Genomic DNA, 21,152 nt, shown 5'->3' with positions numbered 1-21,152 from the left:
TGAGGGGTGATTTAAAAAAAATTGTTTAAAATTTCTCCAAGTACTTCTCGTCCATTAATCAATCACATGTTTGCATCCATGAATGCTGGAAAGGCTAAATGTTATGGTAGCTATCTTTTCATAGTGAATTTAATAATTTCTCTAACTTCTACATTTTGCTTGCTGACTACGTATTTCATTTGTCAAAAGAAAATCAAAATTACTATAAAAAGAAAAAATAGTGAAACAAAATATGAAGAAAACCATCTCCATTCAAGTTAACCATTAAGCTAACCTCTAGGTACCTTCATCCGATATGTGATTAATCTACTAAAGTTTCTGGCAATAAGAATCCATAGTTGGGAGGAAAGTAAGACAGTTTTCTGTATTGCTGATGTTAAAGAAATTATTTTAAAGGGTTGGAAAAACAGTGAGAACATAAGCCATTCATTCTGTGAGATGATTCATGCAAAATCATTTAAATACATACAAGTTATCCTAATATACTGAAAATGTCAAAATCTGCAATGTGGTAAAAAATATTTTCCTCATCAAATAATTTTTTCAGTGATCATGTTAGTCATCATTTGTGAATCTCATGCATCAAAATAAAGGTAACCAAATGTTTTTCCAGAGTAAAAGAACTGGCTGACAACTGAAGGTACTTATTTATACATTCACAGCTACATGAAAATATCAAATATTGAGAGCACCAAGGTACAAAGAACTTAAATTCTAAAAATAATGAATTTTTAAAAATCAATAATTAAAATAGATCATTCATTATAAAGTAAAAAGTACAAAATTTTATAAAAACTTTGGCACGTAGTTCCCCCCATATGTTATAGCTCACTTAGCAGGTTAAGTCAAGACATCGAAGGTGTCAGCAAAGATGGCAGAGTAAGGAACTCCATAGTCTATGCCTCCATAAATGCAACAAAAACACTGGCAAAGCCATCAAACAATCTTTTGGGAAACTAAAAGCTTGCAGTGACTAATGGAACAGTTAATCAAGATAAAACAGGGAATTTCATAAGAATAGCAAGTTTTGTGGTAATTTAATTTACTCTAGTACTGTCCCATTTTCCATCTCAATGGTAGGCTTGAAAATAAGAGCCTGCGCCAGTTCCAGAGGGAGTAGAATGGGCCTCATTCTATAGACTTGTAACATGGCTCTCTGGAAGGGTAGATCAAAAGATCTGCCTCATCTCATCCAACTCTGAACTCAATCAGTGCTGAAGGGGCCATATGGAACACCATGATAGTGGGGAACTGTTTTAGTTCTGCTGAATGAGACAATGGAATTGGATTTAAAAAAAGAAAAAAGCTTAGAATAAAGAATGGGAATGAGATGTTTAGGGAATAAGAACTTTGAAGAGCTCTGACATGCTCCTGGGAACCTAGAAGAGACTACACAGATGCTCATGAAAGGCCTTGAAAGAGTTGTTAATTCTCACCTCAGGCTAATGTTGAAGTTCCTGGAAACAAGAGGTGAAGGTTATGGCAGAGGTGTAAGCTGACTAGCTGAGTGTTGAAGGTGTGCTCAAACACACACACACACACACACACACACACACACACACACCCCTATTCAAAACCTGAAAGATGTTTTTGGTTCCAGGCATGTAAAAACAAACAAACAAAACAAAACTGTAACAAGCCCTGGGGAAGGAGAATTTAACTTTCAGAGTCACCTTCTGTACTATTCAAAACATCCGGTTATCAACAGAAAGCTATGAGGCATGCAAAGAAAAAAGAAAGTAAGGCAACAAGGGAAAAAATGCACAAAAGCATGAATGAAACCATATATTGACCTTGAAGAAACCTTGACATTAGACTTACTACATGAACACTCTCCATTAGCTATTTTAAATATGTTCAAAGAACTAAAAGAAACCAGATGTACGAAACTAGAGGGTCGAGGATGTAGCTCAGTGGCAGAACACTTGCCTAACAGAAACAAGGACCTGGGTTGGACTCCTGGAATCATCAAAAAACAAAAACAAAAACAATTAAAGAAAACTATGAGAATGTCGTCTCACTAAAGAGAGAATACCATTAAAGAGATAGGAATTACAATAAGCAATCAAACAGAAATTGTGGAATTGAAAAAGTACAATTAAATGAAAAATTTACCAGAGGGCTTTAATAGCAGATTTAAACAGGAAGAAAAAAGAATCAGCAAACTTAAAGATAGGAATTGACACTGACTCGTCTGAGAAATAGAAAAAGCAGAGAAAAAAAATGAATAGAGCTGAGACTGGTGTGACACCATCAAGCAAACCAACATTCAATAATGAGAGACCCAGAAGCAGAGAAATTATTAGAAAGAATATTTGATGAAATAATAGTTGAAACATACCCAAATTAATAAGACATTAATACATCTAATTACATCTAAGAAGCTCAGTGAACTCCAAGTAGAACAAATATAAGGATTCACAGTGACACATCATAAACTGTTGAAAGCTGGAGATAAAGAGATCATCTTGAAGGCAACAAGAAGAAGCTATTTACGTACAAGGAATCACCAAGTAATCAGTAAAATGAACAGCTGATTACTCATAAAAAACCAGTAAGACCAGAAGGCAGTGGGATGACCTACTCAAAGTGCTAAATAAACTGTCAGTCAAGAATTCTATATCTAGCAAAACTATCTTTCAAATATGGAAGTGAAGCTAGAACATTCTCAGATAAACCAAAATTCGGAGAATTTGTTACTAACAGACCTGGCCATGAAGAAATGCTAGACAGTTATAATGCCTCAGAAGGATGAACTGACAGTACTCAAATCCACTCAAAAATATTTAAAAGACAATGGAAAAGGTAACTACATAGGAAAATATAAAAGACAATATATTTTAGTTTGTAATGCCTCTTTTTCCCCCCTGTATAATTTAAAATACTAATGCATAAACAATAATTACAAATCTACATTGATGGGAACCACGTATAAATAAGTAATTTACGACAATAATAACATATAGAGGAAGGGAATGAGGTATGCATGAGTAAAGTTTTTGTTTACTATTAAAATTAAGTTGGGGGCAGAGGGCTTAGTCTAGAGTAGAGTGCATGCTTAGTGTGTACAAGACCTGGGGTTCAATTATCGGCATGCATGTGGGCGGGCATGTACACACACACAAGTTGGTATTAACTGGAACTAGTTTGATACAAATAAAAATATTTACCTCAAGACAACTACTAATATTATAAAAATACATACTACAGGAAAAAAGAAGAGTGTTTCAATGGTTCAACAGAATATACTTAACACTAAAGAGAGTTTTGAAGGAAACGCAGAACAAAAAGACGTTAAGACATAGAAAACAGAAGTCAGGCATCCTTTTTATCAGTAATTACATTAAATGTAAATGATCGTATTCTAAAATTTAAAGACAGAAATTGGCAGAATGGAGAAAAAATACACAATTCAGCCAAATGCTATTTATAAGACATTCCCTTTAGATTCAAGCACATAAATAGGTTGAAAGTGAAAGGATGGGAAAAAATATTCTACCCAAATAATAACAAAAAGAGAGCTGGGGTGGCTATACTAGTATCAGAAAAGAGTATACTTGAAGACAAAAACTGCTGAAAGAAAAAGAATATCATAAAATCATAAAGTCAGTTCATCAAGAAGATAATAACAACTATAACTACATAGGCCCCTAAATACATGAAGAATAAGTAGAATTAAGGGGAAAATTACAGATCAATAACAATACTTGGAAGTTTTAATACTGTCCTCCTAGATCAAAAGGAAATAAAAATTATGAACACACTATAGACCAAATAGACCTCATGTATGAACATGCCATCCAACAAGAGCAAAATGTGCATTCTAAAATATCCCTGAAACATTCTCCAAGATAGAGGACCATGTGGTAGGCAAAAAAAGACCCAGTAAATTTTATAAAACTGAAATTATATTAAGAGACTTCTCAGTCACATATAACAAATTAAATTTTTTAAAAATAACTTAAAAAAGAATTTTTTATTATATTAAATTGTATTAAGTATGAAAAAAAAAAGACTTCTCAAACCACAATAAAATAAAACTAGAAATCAACAGCTGGAGGAAATTTGGAATCTCACTTAAGATATACTTGCTTTTCTATAATTTTGTCAAATATATACCATTAAACATCCTGCAGAGGTTGTAGACAGGGCAATTATAGATGAGAACAATAAAGTAAGTTATCAGAAGTGACTCTTAAAAGAGTTCAGAAACATCGCAGATATGTAATCAATATAAACACTTAAATAAACAATCAAAAATGAGATTAAGAAAATTACATTTATAATATAAAAAAGAATAAAACACTTAGGAATAAATATAATAAAAGAAGTCAAAGATTTATATTTAGAAAATGCCAAAGGAAATTTTTAAAAGATCTAAACAAATGGGAGAATATCCCATGTGCAGGTCCTAGAAAACTTAACATTGTTAAGAGGGCAATACCTAAAACTCATATAAACAAGGAACCCAGAGTAAGTAAAACAAACTTATAATTATAAAACTTACACAACAATGTTATGGTATAAAAGACAGTGCAAAAGCTAAGGTATAAAATACTGGCTCAGGGCTGGGGTTGTGGCTCAGTGGTAGAGCACTTGCCTGGCATGTGTGCGACACTGGGTTCAATCCTCAGCACCACATAAAAATAAACAAAATAAAGGCATTGTGTCCATCTACAACTAAAATAAATAAATAAACGAAAGGCTGGTACTGACAATAGATCAATTTCATATAGAACTAAATGCCCAGAATATGCTCAATTTCTATGATTCATTGATTTTCGACAATGTTGCCAAGATAACTCAATGGAAAAAAGGGGAGTCTTTTTAACAAATGATGCTGAAGAAACCAGATGACCACATGCAAAAGAATAAATTTAACACGTGCATTACACAACACTCAAAAATGAACTCAAATAAAGCAAAGAATTAAGCATATAAGATCTAAAACTATAAAACTCTTAGAAGGAAATATAGAAATAATCTTTATGATATTGGACTAGACAACAATTTCCTAGATATGATACCAAAAGCACAAATAACCACAGAAAATATCAATTTATCTAAGTCCAAATTAAAAATCTGGTGTGCATCAGAGGACACTGTAAAAAGTGAAAAGACAAAACTACAGAGCAGGATAAATAACTGCAAATCTTATGTAAGGATTTAGGATCTAATATCCAGAATATATGAAAAAACTATTACAACTCAATAACAAAAAGAAAACCAATACTAAAATGGTTGAAGGATGTAAACACACATTTCTCCCAAGAAAATATACAAATGACCAATAAGTACACAAAAAGAGGCTCTACATCCTCAGTCATTATGGAACTATGAATCAAAACTGTAATAAGAAACCACTTTATGCCCACCAGGATGACTGTAATAATAATTTTTAAAAAGTACATGCATCGGGCACAGGAGCACATGCCTGTAATCCCAGTGGCTTGGGAGGCTGAAGCAGGAGGATCGCAAGTTCAAAGCAAGCCTCAGCAACTTAGTGAACTCTAAGAAACTTAGTGAGACCCTGTCTCAAAATAAAAAATAAAAAGGGATGGAGATATGGCTCAGTAGTTAAGTGCCCCTGGGTTCAATCCCCAGTGTCAAAAAGGTTAAGTATATGGAGAAATGAGAATCCTCATACATGCTAGTGGGAATATAAAATGGTATAGGGAACTGTGAAAAAGTGAAGAAGTTTAGCAGTTCCTCAAAAAAATCGAACATAAAGTTATCATATAACCCAGGAATTCTACTCCTAGATATATACTCAAGCAGTTCCTCATAGAGACACTTCTAGATAGATACACACTCAAGACAACTGAAAATATGCTTTCACACAAAAACAGGATTTAGGATCTAATATCCAGAATATATGAAAATAGTGGTCATAGTGGCATTAGTCATAATAGCCAAAAAATGGAAACAACCCAAATGTCTATTGATGAACAAACTGTGGCAAAGCCATAGAATGGAAAATTATTCATCCACTAAAAGGAATGAAATAGTGATACATACTATAGTGTGAGTACATTCTGAAAACCAGACACAAAATGCTACATATTATATGATCCCATTGATATGAAATGTCTCCACGGAGACAAAGTAGATTAGTGGTTGTAGGGAATGGGGAGGAAAGATTGGAATGTGCTGCTTAATGGGTGTAGGGTTTCTTTCAGGGGCAATGAAATTATAAAACATATTTATCAAATATTTGAAATGGTTTTAGAAATCAGTTAAGAACTGCCAAAATGAAGCTTATATTTTTCATCTATCAAAATAGGAAATGTCTGTCCTGTTTTCAGTAGATATCTGTGACTGATATAATTACAACCAGCTTTACACATTCTTTAATCATTGCAATTACAAACTTACTGGGAAGAGCTAGACAAAATTTTCATAGTCTACACCATGTAGTACCATTTTGCAAGTTTTATAACCTAAAATTACTAATTTTTCTTATTGATAAAGGTCCATAAAAATACTATTTTGGAATGTCTAGGTATTTTAAGATAATAATTCAGTTTACCCCAGCTGCTTAGTTTATGTTAAACATCTGCAAATTCCTACGTTTGGAGATCGGTCTCATTTGGGCATCCACAGTCTCAGTCTAATCCAAACACTAGGACATGTGACAGGAAAAAGAGAACTGGTACTTGGAACAGGAGAATCACTATAAACAATTTTCCCAAGTTAAAAAGGACAAAACAACTTGAATACTAGAGTGCTCAGATGTCAAATGTTCCAAAAGAGCAATAAAAGATTCTCAAGGGGCTTCATGTTTCAATAATAGCAATCACTCTACAGAATCTGAAATATCACGAGAGTAGAAATTAAAATAATTTTCAAGCAAGAATTATCTTAAAAAGACTACTTTTTAAAAAAAAAATTTAGTTGTAGATGGACACAATATCTTTATTTTATTTATTTATTTTTATGTGGTGCTCAGAATGGAACCCAGTGCCTCATGCATGCGAGGCAAGCACTCTACAACTGAGCCACAACCCCAACCCCTTAAAAGACTATTAAATTCAACAAGATCTAGCCATTCCTATTATCATGTTAATGTATGCTGATATTGTTCGCAATCAAGTAATCCCAAAATGAAAAAAGTAAAAGAAGAAGAAAGACATTTACCTCTTCTAAGCTCGGGAGCGAAGAAGAAGATACTGTTCGAGATGACAATGGGTGAAATGGCTCTTGACCGACAGCATGTTGATGATTCTGTATTTGTACAAAAGGGTTCTGCGGTGGCCTATGAGGCAATGGAGGTAGGCCGTAGGGAAAGCCTGGCCCTATTAAGTGATTCTGTTGCAAATTAGCAAAAGTCCATGCTCCATCAGGTGCCAGGTATTTCAAAGGAGGAGGGGCAAGGTGTTCAGATGGCAATGAAAAGGGTGAGCTGAATATCTGGGGAGGAAGGCGCTGTGGAAATGCTGGGTTGTTGGCTACTTCAATGTCTCTGCTGTTGTCATTAAAGTTAGAAAAGTGGCTACTGTGGTCTGTACTGGATGGGGGAGACGGGACTGCTGGTGGACTTCTAGCCTGAACTTGTCTATATTGCAAAAGTCTTGATTGAGGTGGTGGCATTTCAGCTAGTTCTCGAGTTTCACTTTGATCACGATGAGACAGCTCTCTGATTAAGTCTTGAAACCTACATAAAGATGATGAAACATAAGTAGAAAACAAAGGACAGGTTCCATTAAGAAGAGCTTAGTCAACTACATGGATCATTTCTACAAATCAAATCATAATACTTCATTAGAACCAGCATTAAGTAATCTTGAATGTAAGCATTAACGCTCAGTAGACAGTGCATTGAAGACACTTTCCCTTTGTATTAAAAGCATCTGTTTCTTGCCTCCACTTGATAACTGGAAGTTATAAAAGATGGTGGATGTCACTCAGAAGGGATTAGCAAATACTCTATAGCATTCACATGATGCTGGCCATAAAGCAAATTTAGTGCGTGGACTACTCCTAGTACCTGTGGTTAAAAGAAGGCTGAAGTCTGTGCTAACAGAAAGAAAAATTATGATGAATTTATAATTTGTATAACTTTTAACCACAAGTTCATTTCTGTCCTTATTCATTCTTCCTATGTGTTATTGCCACAAACAAAAAAAACAACAACAACAAAAATCCACAAAGAGACATCCACAACAATGGTACTTTTTTTCTTGCAGAAGAGACCCAAAGGACCAAATTAATCTACAACCTAAAATAGGCCATCCACGCCCACATCTGTACAAGAGTTACTTCTAAATGAATTCTCCATATTTTAGAATCAATCAAGGGAATTTTATAGCATGTGCCAAGAAGGCCAGCATTCGATGTCTTGAGACAATATTCCAACATAAAGCTGAAAAGACTACCATCACAAAAGAGAACAGAGGGACCTGCCAAGTACCTGGAGAATGTAGTTTCTGCTTCATCTTCGGCACTGCTGGTTAGCTTCCAGTCTGCCCTCACTGGCGGCTGATGGAGTCCGATGGGTGGCTGTGGAAGGTGCTGGAGGTGAGGATGGTGGTGGTGTGGGTATGCAATGCCACCCTGACTCAGGTAAGCGTGGTGTTCATTCCACTGTTGTAGCCGTGCCTGCTGCTGCCTTAATGTTTCCAGAGCTACACTCCCATGTATGCGATCTGCAGAAACATTTGTGAAAACACTGGGTTGTTGTGCATTTGAGGTTTCAAGCTAATTTTATCAAGAATTTTTACAATGAGGTTTTTTCCACAAAGGCAAAGAAATAAATACAATTTGATTTTGGTAGAAAATAAATGCTTTCTAAGTTTGCCAGAAACTAGTTATGATGATTCCCCCCCCCCCACTTGCATAATGATGTAAATTGACATCAACTGATATTTAGTATTACATACAGCACTTGGAACTGGATTCTGATTATCCCACTAAGTGGCTGATTTTTGCTGGCATTATATAAATAAATCAATTCTGACCTAGATTATCATTGTATTGTACATGTCATCTTAAATACCCTCTTAACTCACTTCTAGTAGCAATATGGAAACTTACCTAAAGCCTCTCCTATATGTAATCCCGGGGGGTTCTCATCAATGAAGTTATTTAGATGTGAAGGAAGGACGGGGCCGGGCTGTGCAATGGCTCTCAGAGGACTGTGGCCTTCCTGCAGCATGGGAGGGGGCTGCTGCTCAGAAATCACAGCCTCTGCAGGGGGAGACTGTGGTCGATGAGAAACTGCGTTATTAAAAAAAGCACTGTTGGGTGTTGGCTGATATGCAGGAGAAAGCTGAGGAGGTGGCTGCTGGGCCTGCGGAGTCAACTGACTTTGCTGCTGGACCACCTGATTTGGTTGGGGTGGAATTTGATTTGGTTGTTCAGGCAAATTATTCTGCTGTTGATTTAACAAGGTGTGCTGCTGCGGAATTGGAAATGGTGGTCTTGGTAGCTGGGGAAGGGGATGAAAATGTCGATTAGGGATTGCATACTGTGCATGTGGAGCAGGAAGAGGAAGATTTATGTGTCTTGGGTTGAGATTATCTTTGCGAGGAAATTTGGTATTGGGATAAACAACACCAGGACGTGATTCGGGACTTCTGTTCTGCGGATTTGATTCCAAATCAACCTAGGAAAAAATAAGAAGTCTTTTAACTGCAGAAAATCCAAATTCAGTGGCTCTCCTTTTCCCAACCCTAATGCATCTAATGGATATGATTTATTCTCAGCAGTGAAAGCAGAAGTGCTGGGTGCTGAATCAATCACTTTCTGACAATCTAATAAGAAATACTTTTTAAATTAAAAAAGCAACACAGGGAAAAAAGCATATTAAATTTGAGTCGTAAAAAAAAGATACTGCCATTTTATTAGCATATCCACTTTAATTTCTTCAAGAACATTATCTTTAATTTCACACTTTCTTTCTTAGAAAGATAATCATTTATTTTCTCCTGATATAAATCAATAAAATGTGTTCTTTCCTTCTGATTTTATTGTTTACATATATATAATCTACTTCCTCAAACACATCAATATTAATTAAAAACTTTATCCCAACTTAAACAACTTTGAAAAGAACAATCAGGTACTATATCACTGTCACAAAACTGGTTTGGTTGACAAGTTTTGCCACTGAATAGTATTGACATTCTTTCCATTAACAAACATTTGTTTAGGGCCTACCAAATGCATTTTGCCTAGTGCTGGAGATTAAAAGAGCAACTATAAAACTTAGCCTATCTCCTCAAGAGCTTAGAGCAGGGACCTTGCAAACTATGGCCCCAACCATACCATTTCCTCTCCACTGGATTTTCGTAAATAAATATTGTGTTGTTGGATCACAGCATCTTGTTCATTTACATATTGTCTTTAGCTGCTTTTACACTACTGTGATAGAGCTAAGCAGTTGCAAAATAAACTATATGGCCCACAAAGTCTATCTGACTTACTATCTAACCTAACCCCTGGTTTAGAGTCCAGTAGAGGATTAGCAATAGGTAGATACATAATTAGAGATATTAAAGGAGGACATGATATGAGACCCTAGGGTCCAAGAAAGAAAATAAAGAGGCAATGAGATTTGAGTTGAATGTACAAAGAGCCGGAATATTCCAGGAAGGGAAGGACATTCTAGCTAAAGGCAACAGCTTCTGCAAAGGCTGAGTAAGTGAAAAAAGCATAGCAGATTCGGGGGCATGAGAAGTCTACGTACACAGAGCTAAAACTTCACTTGTTTATATGTTAGCTTCCCCTCTTGGCATCAGAAGCAACCACAAGAGTCCAATTACACAAGAGCCCGAATGACTCAATACCTGAGTATAAATACTGCTTTCAATCCCATTAAGCTATGGTATACTAAGGGAGAGAATGATAGGTTCCCTTTAAAATGCAAGTATGATCATAAGTGGTGACAACATGAAAAACAAAATTTAAAGTGGAAAGATGAAATTTTTCCTTTCCAGCTCTGTTAAACCACTCAACAGACTGCTTTGGCAAAACAATGTTTTTATAAGTTTTGATGATGAATAATCACTGAGGATTACAGAGCACTTGCTTCAACAAAGGCTCTGACAGCACCTGACAAGATCTTGTGGCTGGTTTTGACTACATCTGCTTCTGCTGTACGATCCACTTGATATCTCTCTGTACCCCCCCCCACATGGGCCACGGTTACTTGCACTGCAGCCCCCCTCTACTAGCAGTTTGCCCCTGGCTACCTAAACACCCTGCAGCTCCTCCTACAATATGAAATCCCTCCGACTCTGACCTGTTAGCCAGATGCTCTGGGGATATAAGTATCTGAATATAAAAGAATAAATGCTTAGTTGAGTCTGGAGGTACAGCTTTGGAAGTCATCATGGAGCAGGTACTTAACATCACGAATTGGACTTGTTTATAGTAAGCAATCAGAGAAAGCAAGAGTAATGAAATAATGACAGAACTGTGGGAAAGCCCAACTTAAGGACTAGGAACATATGGGGAATGGCAAATAGAAACTTATAAAAGGGACAGGAGGTCACATCAGAGAGTTGTGAAAAACAGCAATATTGGGCCGAAGAAACCAAAAGAAGTAAGATGATCAAAGACAGCAGTGGAAAATAGTGCCAAATGCCAAACAAAACCCAAGTAAAACTAGAACTGAAGTGTATTCATAAGATGTGGTTATTTGGAAATCGATGGTCTCTGTGAAATGCTGACACCTTTACTAGACTCTGTGGGTTAAGAAGCAAATAAGAGATGAGGTGAAATGGAGAAATTAGGCACTGGCTACAAAGGAGATGAAGGTCAAAGAAAGTGCCTTTTAAAAAGTCCACCAATGTACTCACTTTAGGCTAGAAGATAAGTACCTACACTGCACAGAAGAGGAAGAATCAGTAGCTGGAAAGAATCTGAAGATAACAGAGGAGTAGTGACAAATTCTGTGAGGTGACTAGAAGAGGAGAGACTTGCCCCAACAGAATTCCTCCTCCAACACTAGTAAAAAGGAAGTAAAGAAGTTTAAGGACAAAGAAAAAGCGATGTATCTAATATTATACATCAACAGGGTAAAATCCTGAGGAGGTTAAGTCTAAAGCAAAGTCAATTCCTGACAATAAGGATAGAGAAGTGGAAGGTGATCAGGCTTGAGAAGAGCTGCTTGAGCTGGGTACATGCAAAAGAAAAGTAAGAAAGCCCAGAGGTCCAATAAGATTAGAAAACATGCATCTCCAGTGGCACCAATAGCACAGTTTTTCTCTAATTGGTTCCCAAGCACAGAAGCAGGAAAAGTAAATGGATGGCCAGACAGAGTTAAGGAATCAGGCAGTGGGTATGATGGGAGAGAGCCCTGGACAGAGAAAGCCGTCTTCCTTCTTCACTCCTACAGCTCTTCCCATGCTGAGGTCATGTCAGTGACACATCATCTCTGTCTTCATGTACTACCTTATCATGCAAAGTCTTTAAATTCAATCCATCGCTGAATAACAGAATTTGAGAAAAATATACAGGTAAAGGAACTAACAGCCCAAGACAAAGTGTCAGGTGAAGGTGCAACATGACCCATTAGATCTCTGTGAAACAGTAAGTGTAAGATATGCATATAAAGACAGCACTTTTCTTTAAATTATAAAGATTCCAAAATGACCACAGACTAAATCCTTAGAACAACGAAGTCACTAAATGCAAGCATCATACCTGTTTCGGTTCTGCAGGCTTTTTCTCTGGTGTTCGAATCTTATTAATTTCAGGTCCAGCATTATTTGTATCATTTTTACCTAAGAAAATATTTTAAAATCCTCATAAATTTTCTCCAGCAAATGTGACATTTCCATTGACTATTCAACATTAGACAAAATGAGCAGAATATTTTAAACATTTTTGACTCATTATTATCAATTTATATTACAACTTTGGTTTTGTTCTTAAATTTTAAGAGTTGCAGTTTCTCTGCAAGAAAGAAAATTTATAAATGACACAAACCTCAAAGACCAGGCAAAAGCTTAATAAAAGAATAACCTAAAACATAAAATAATTCCAGAAGAAACTGTCCAATCTCCAGGAATTTATAGCCTCATTTTCTTAACTAGACATTTAAAGGGCCTTGGCATTCTTGCCTACTTATAAAGGTTAAATATTTCGTTCATTTACAATTAAGCAAAAATCCAAATAATGTGTCAATCTAGTTTAGTAAAGGAATCTAAACTGAATGGTTTGGAGCTTAAATGTTCCCCCAAATCCATATGCTAACAGCTTGATACCCAGTCCGTGAGGCCATAGGTAGGTGCTGAGCCTTGGAGGCATGCCCTTGAAGAGGGAATTAAAATCCTGGCTGCTTGCTCCCTCTCTCTTTTTGCTTCCTGGCTGTCAGGAAGAGAACATATCTCCTCTGCCATTTGCTCCTGCCATGATGTACTGTGCCACCAAAAGCCCAAACGATGGAGCCAAGTGACCATGGACTGAAACATTTGAAACCATGAACCAAAATAAATCGTTCCTCCTTCTCAATTGTTTATCTCAGGTATTTTGTCACAGTGATGAAAAGCTGACTAACAACCTGAGTAAAATATTCTGAAAGAAATGTAAAACAGAAAACTAAAAATAAATGCTGGATAAGTGAATAGTAAAGGGGGATAAACAGTAGAGGAAGCAAAAATAATGTTTAAAAAGCATAATTAGAAGTTAGGAATATAGATAAGTGGTAGGGCACTTTGCTGGCATGTGCAAGGCCCTGAGTTTGATCCCCAGCACCAAACAACAAAATAAAACCAGCACAATTACAATAGACTTGAATAATTTCACACATGTGAATAGCTTTTAGTCTAAAGAATTAATTGCAAAATATTTTGAAGTTCCTTGAAGGAATGCTTAATTTGGGTACTTCAAAAGCATTCTTTTTGGACTACCACTACAACTTTGTAAAATGAATTATCAAGCCACAATAGAAAGACAACAGAATCAAACCTAATAGGCAGAGACTGTCATACTGGATTAAAACTGAAAATCAGACACCAACTACATGCTATTTAGCAGAAGTATACTTTTTCCCTTTTTATTTTGGTTCTGGGATGGAACCAAGGGCTTTGTGCATACAAAGCATATACTTTACCTCAATGGAAACGTACTTTAAACACAAAGACACAAACAGATTAAAAGTAAAAGACATGCTATGCTATCACTAGTCCCCGCCAAAAGCTGACATTGACTACACTGATATAAAGCAAAGAGCACTGAGCAAAGAATATTAACCAGGTATAAGAAGGCCATTCCATAACACTAAATGAGTTAATTAATCAAGAGGACATCATCTTAAACATTTATCACCTAATACCAGAACTTCAAATTTCATCAAGAACTGATAAAACATAAAGAAAAATAGATAACAATTATATTTAGAGATTTCAATTTCCTTCTTCAGTAATTGATAGAAAAAGAGACAGAAAAACAGCAAGAATATAGTAAATAATCCAGAACAAATTAATCTGATTAACATCTGAAAAGCATTCTATGCTTTTCAAGTGCACATGGAACACTAACAAAGACAAACCACTGTATTAGTTTTTCATCACTGTGATCAAAATGCTCATCAAGAGCCAGGTGTGATGGTACACACCTATAATCCCAGTGGCAAGGGAGGTTGAGGATTGGGAGTTCAAGGCTAGCCTCAGCAATTTAGTGAGGCTCTAAGCTACTTAGCAAGACCCTGTCAATAAATAAAATATAAAAAGGGCTAGGGATGTGGCTCAGTGGTTAAGTGCCCTTGGTTAATCTCCAGTACCCCAAACAAAACATCCCTTGGTTAATCCATAATACCCAAAACAAAACACCCTATCAAGAGCAATTTAGAGGAGTAAAAGTTTACTTAGGGTCATGGTTTCAGTCCATGGTCACACAGCTCCATTGCTTTGGATCTGAGGTGAGGCAGAAACATCATGGCAAAAAGGCATGGTGGAGGAAAATTACTCACCACATGGCACCCAGGAAGCAGAGAGAGGGGAAGGGGCTAGAGATAAGATTTATCATCCCCAAAGCCAAGTCCTCAGTGACCTACTTCCTCCAACGATGCCCCCCGTCACAGTTTTCACCTCTTCTCAGTAATTCATTCAAATTATTAATCCATCAAATGGATTCATCCACTGGTAAGGTTATGGTGCTCATGATTCAATCATTTCCCCCAAAGCCCCATCCCTAGACACTGCTGTATGGGGACCAACTCTTCAACACTTCAGCTTTTGGGAACATTACAGATCCAAACCATAATAACTATATTCTGTGCCATGAAACAAATATCAATAAATCGAAAAAGGATTTGTATGGTACAAAATGTTCTCTTATCGCAATGAAATTACAGTAGAAATCAATAATGGAAAAATCCTTGGAAAATTTCCAATAATGAAAAACTCAAACTCATCATTCTATGTAATTCATGAATCTAACTTTAAAGAAAAATATTATAAATTAAATATTTATGTTAATCAAGCTTGCACCTCAATAAAATAGTGAAAGGTCATATATAAAAACATTTTATAAATGTTAAGGAATTAAAAACTTAAAAAAAAGCCAAATATATATATATATACATACACATACACATACACACACACACGCCTATTCTTGGATCAAAAGACTAAATATTGTTAAGATGTCTATTCTCCCAAAATCGACCTAAAAACTTAACACATCCCAATCAAAATCTTTTCAGGTAGAAACTGAAAAGCTTATTCTAAAATGTATATAAGATAATACCTGGAAAAGGCAATTTTGGAAAAGAAGAATCAAGTCAGAGGACTTATACTACCTGCTTTCCTGACTTTTATAAAGCCACAGCAATCAAGACAGCATATTTGGCATGAACACAAACATATGCATTAACAGAAGAGAACAGAGTCCAAGTATATGGCCAAATGATTTTCAAGAGGGGTCCCAAAGGAGCTCAAGAGGAGGACAGATTTTTCAACAAATGATGCTGGAACAACTGAACATATATATATGCAAAACAAGACTATAATCATTACCTTGTATAAAATACAAAATTTAACTCAAAATGGACCTAAAAGTCAGAGTTAATAGTCTAAGACTTCTAGAAGAAAACAAGAAAAGACCTTTGTGACCTTGGGTTAGACAAAGATGTTTTAGACACAACACCAAAACACAATTCATAGAAAAATAAATGGATAAACTGGACCTCATCAAAAATAAAAACTTCTTTTGAAAGATACTCTTAAGAAAATGAAAGGAAGCCAAAGTCATATTCTGGGAGAAAATATTTTCAAAGCATATTATCTAATTAAAGTTTTCTATCTAAAATATATTAAAAACTTAAAAAGACAAAAAACCCAATAATAAAGTGAGCAAATGATATGAATAGACATTTCATCAAAGAAGATACACACGTGGCAAATAAGCACAAAGAAAAGATACTCAGTATTAGCAGTTATTAGGGACATGCAAATTAATGCCACAGCAACCTGCCATCAAATATTCACCAGCAAGGGTAAAATAACAAAGTCTGACAATACCAAATGTTGGTGAGAATGTGGAACAAAGGGAAATCTCACACATTATTGGTAGAAATGAAAAATAGTACAGCTACTTTGGAAAATAATATGGCAGTTTCTTATAAAGTTAAAAATGTATTTACAATATGCACAGCAATCTCCCTTCTAGGTATTTACCAAAGAGAAATGAAAACATGAATGTTCACAGCAGCTTTATTCATGAGAATCAAAAACTAGAAAACTACTGTATCCACCAATTATGGGTGGATAAACACATCGTGGGTGTACCCATATAGTGAAATACTAATCAAGAATAAAAAGGAGCAAGCAACTCACTCATACTACCTGATGAAAGATCAAAAGCAGTCAACACAGCCAAACATGAACACCTATATACCCTGCAATTCCATTTATATGACATCCAAAGACAAAATATAAGTACAAGCTAGTGGTTGTCCAGGGTTGGGCTCAGGGGATGGGAATGTCTGCAAAGGGGCATCAGGAAACTTTTTGAGGTTATGTGATATCTTGTACCTTGATTTTGATGGTAGTTAACAACTCTGTGTATTTATTAAAACTCATCAAACCATACATTTTTAAAGAGTGATTTTTACTGCGTATAAATCATACTTCCATAAACTTAACTAAGAAAAGTAATAGGTAATTTTTTTCTTACCTATAATTCTGGTAAATTTGCATAAGAAATACATATTTTATATCAACTATCCCACAATAACATTAATGCTTAGTACACTACAAGAATATTTTGGGTTAACAAAATTGGAAGGAAAGGACTTTTCTTTGCAATTTTAAATGACTATTATATACATAATTCAAAATATTAAAATTTAATATATTTCAGGAAATCAGTAAAACAAATCATAAGGTAGGGTTTAACCTAAAGGACACTCTGAAATTACATGCAAAATTTGTACCTGTGTACATATTTATGTCATCTGGAATGAGGATCCATGGTTATTGTAACAGGTTGATTTCAATAGTCCATGATTAACAATCATACTGTGGACAGAACTCTGCATGCCATCAGTTTATGAACAGAGTACAGCATAGCAACCTACCATTTCTATTTTGTTCATGTTGATCCTTCTCCAGATGCTGATTCTGTGGCTGCCCTATGCTGACAGGTGGATGATGTCCAAGGCCATAAGGTATAGGAGATCCCCGTCCATGTGTATGTAATAGGTTCATATTGTAGGCCATTGCTGCTTGATGTGTAATAATTCGAGGATCAACTGCAAACCTACCCTGGTATCCTGTCCATGGTACCTAGGTTATTACAAGAAATAAAGTAATTGCATTAAGTATATTTTGGAATGCAAACTTCTATAGTACTTTGATTAGAAAAAGCATACACCAACACAGAGGACAACTATCAAAATGAGCAACTACAAAGTCAGTGCTACTTAACAGTATCAATTGGTAGAATCAAATTGCTATGTCTTAAGTGTACAAAAAGGACTCCCTGAATTTTTAGTGTGTAAGGAAAAATGGGTCACTTTTCAGATTCAGAATAAATTGAGGCATTAAATCATTTTACATTCTTAAATCATTTCCCCTTAATATGAACATATGCATGTCACAGATTACCACAAAAATTATCTTCTTAAATAAACTGCATAGTTATGTAGTTTAATAGACTTAATTAGAGAACAGGAGGTAAAGTGAAGGAAGAATTTAGTCTAAGGTGTCTCACTCAAAAAGTAAATCATTTAATGTAAACATATTTAATTATTTCCTTTATAGCATTTAAAGTTCACTTATTCATTAATTCAAATAGATCACTACTTCCATTACTGCTTTTGATGAAATCAACTCTACATTAAAATACAGAAACAGAAAACTTGTTTAGGTATATCTAGACACATGATGTCTGCACATTAACATAAAAGGAATAAATATAACATCTGAACTACTGTCCCTATTATTTTATTACGATATAACTATTACATGCAGACTCTTAGGAATCTTACATAATAAAAGCCTCTCTGACCTAGTGAAGTGAATTTTAAAACCTAAGAGACATTCTATTTATAGCTGATGATGTATAATGTTGCCAGGCTGGGAAGAAATAACTCCACTAAACTCTGAAGTTCACAGGGAGTGGGCATAAATTACCTATTTCTTACTCACAATTACTCTCCATGGCTACCATGGCTGTGAACTACCATAGCCAACAAGGCTACAGCACATTCGCATTTTAGCACCTTCCCCTTTCTGGGGTGTGGGTGGGGGTGCAAAAGATCTTTTGTAATAATCACCTCTGTCTGAAATTACAGTACTTCACTTACATGAAAGAAATTACTTCCTAGGCCAAAACTGCTGAATTTGGAAATATTCTCTCTCTCTCTCTCTCTCTCTCTCTCTCACACACACACACACACACACACAAAATTGACAAAAGTATTTTAAAACCCTAAAGAAAATTAAAAAATGGGTTTATGATATAATATGGAAATATCTGAAAGCCCATACCCTTAGAAAGGATTCAGAAACATTTCTAAATGGCAGAAAGGTTTCATAAGGCCTAGAATTTCTCAGACAAATTGAGATCTAAAAGGACTACATTAACCCAACCCCCTCTGCCTCCTCCAGTGAATTCTATGTATCAAGAAAATTTTGAGAATTATGTAGGAATAAAAAACAAAAGATAAAATAAAAGCATTGTTTTTTAAAACAAGAGACCAAGTTACTAGTTCTGTTAACTTTCAGTCCAATTTCTTCAGAAAAAAAATATTTTAAAAGAACATAAAACCTCTCAGTAGCTCTGGAGGCTGAAGACAGGAGGATCAGAAGTTCAAAGCCAGCAACAGCAAAATCAAGGCGCTAAGTAACTCAGTGAAAAACCCTGTGTCTAAAGAAAATACAAAATAGGACTGAGGATGTGGCTCAGTAGTTGAGTGCCCCTGAGTTCAACCCCCAGTATCCCCACCACCAAAAAAAAGAACATAAAACCTTCTAAATCAAAACATTCAATTTACAGATCTCTTTATAAAGAATGAATATTTCTGGTAATAGAGTAACAAATTATAAGCCACAATACATATTTCTTTGGTCATTTCAAAATTCAACAGTTAAAGATAAGTTACTTTAAAAGAGGTTAGAGCTGGAGACATAGCTCAATGGTAGAGCACCTGCCTAGAACGTTTTGAGGACCTGGTTTCCATCCCTAGAACCACCAAAAAAAATAAGGTTGGGACTATTTGGAACTGTCACTAAATTTACTGAAACCGGGGCTGGGGATGTGGCTCAAGCGGTAGTGCGCTCGCCTGGCATGCGTGCGGCCCAGGTTCGATCCTCAGCACCACATACAAACAAAGATGTTGTGTCCACCGAAAACTTAAAAATAAATAAATAAAACATTTAAAAAAAAAATTTACTGAAACCTATTTACTTTATTCAACCATAACTATTTCACATAAGTATTTACTTACAGGCAAAGGCACCGACATAACTACGTTCCCTCCATAGACAGCAGGTACATAAAGAATACTTGTCCCAGTGTGAGGATCTATTCTTTGAACAGGGCTTGGAGATTTCCCCAAATTTGGGTGAGGTCCAAGAGGAGGTGGAGGAGTATATGCTCTAATAGGATTGCCAATCAGTACAGAAGGATTGGGAGGAACTGAAAAATAAACAGAAAAAGGATGCACTCAATAGCTATACATATTTACCTAGACAAAAATAACTTAAGTCACCCAACAGCAAAATGTATTTCCCAGATGTGGCATAAAATAGCTTATAAGTTCTCTAAAATCAGCATGAGCTATACAAATTAGCTTGTAGGAGCCAGACAGGTATTCTTCACCCACATGTGCACATACTCCTAGTAAATAGTCCTCTGGGACCAGGAAAATATACGATTCTTCAGAATAAAGTTTTGACTTGCAATATAATATAGCTACATACAAAATGAAGATTAAGTAATCATTCCTTTAAAAGCATAATTCTACAACCTTTAAAATCATTTAAATAAACTTTATCTTCAAATCTATACGATCTCACATTTGTTGGAGAGAAATAAATTCTGAAAATTTATGACGTTGCAGCCAGGCACAGTGGTGCATGCCTGTAATCCCAGCAGCTCAGGAGGCTGAGACAGGAGGACTAAGAGTTCAAAGCCAGCCTCAGCAACTTAGTGAGGTCCTAAGCAACTCAGTGAAACCCTGCCTCTAAGTAAAATACAAAAAAGGGTTGAGGATGTGGCTCGGTGGTTTGAGTGCCCCAGGGTTCCATCCCTGGTACCAAGGGGGAAAAAAAATAATAATTATAAGCATAAAAGGCTTAAACGTTTTTTCTCAAAACTCCTGGATACATATGCTGGTGCCTACAAAATGACCCCTTTTTAATAAAATGACACATCAAGGCACTGACATAAAAAAAATAAAAGAAAAGAATTAACTGATAAAATAAAATAAAAGAATTAAGTGATTGTCTGTGTTGTGAATTCCCGAGAAAGAAAAAGAGGGAGAGATGGTAAGGGGATTCACTTTCATTCACAAAGTGAAATCTGGACTGAATTTCATATCATAAAAGGATAGGATAGGATAATTTTTCTACTTACCAATTCCATCATTTTGGAAATGATCATTCTGAGTATGATGGAGGCTTTTTCCCTTTAAAGAAAAAAAAAATCAAAACCAATAAATTATAATTTGAACATGTTTAATATTAGAGAACAAGAAC

At 35.6% G+C, this 21,152-nt stretch overlaps 1 protein-coding gene across 2 annotated transcripts in view; it reads right to left on the bottom strand.

Moving 5' to 3' along the window:
• Positions 1-21,152, bottom strand: part of Helz (helicase with zinc finger) — a 164,647-nt gene that overhangs the window by 21,561 nt on the left and 121,934 nt on the right. For both annotated transcript variants that reach the window (XM_071603620.1, XM_027946304.2), the window contains exons 25-31: positions 21,031-21,082; positions 19,901-20,091; positions 17,528-17,735; positions 12,649-12,728; positions 9,034-9,604; positions 8,411-8,645; positions 7,138-7,654 (exon numbers count right to left, since the gene is read on the bottom strand). In XM_071603620.1, the coding sequence (XP_071459721.1) occupies positions 7,138-7,654; positions 8,411-8,645; positions 9,034-9,604; positions 12,649-12,728; positions 17,528-17,735; positions 19,901-20,091; positions 21,031-21,082 (1,854 nt within the window). The remainder of the gene's footprint in view (positions 1-7,137; positions 7,655-8,410; positions 8,646-9,033; positions 9,605-12,648; positions 12,729-17,527; positions 17,736-19,900; positions 20,092-21,030; positions 21,083-21,152) is intronic.

The sequence above is a fragment of the Marmota flaviventris genome, chromosome 17, assembly GCF_047511675.1.
Source record: "Marmota flaviventris isolate mMarFla1 chromosome 17, mMarFla1.hap1, whole genome shotgun sequence".
Lineage (NCBI taxonomy): Eukaryota > Metazoa > Chordata > Mammalia > Rodentia > Sciuridae > Marmota > Marmota flaviventris.
This window is presented reverse-complemented; position numbering and strand designations above follow the sequence as displayed.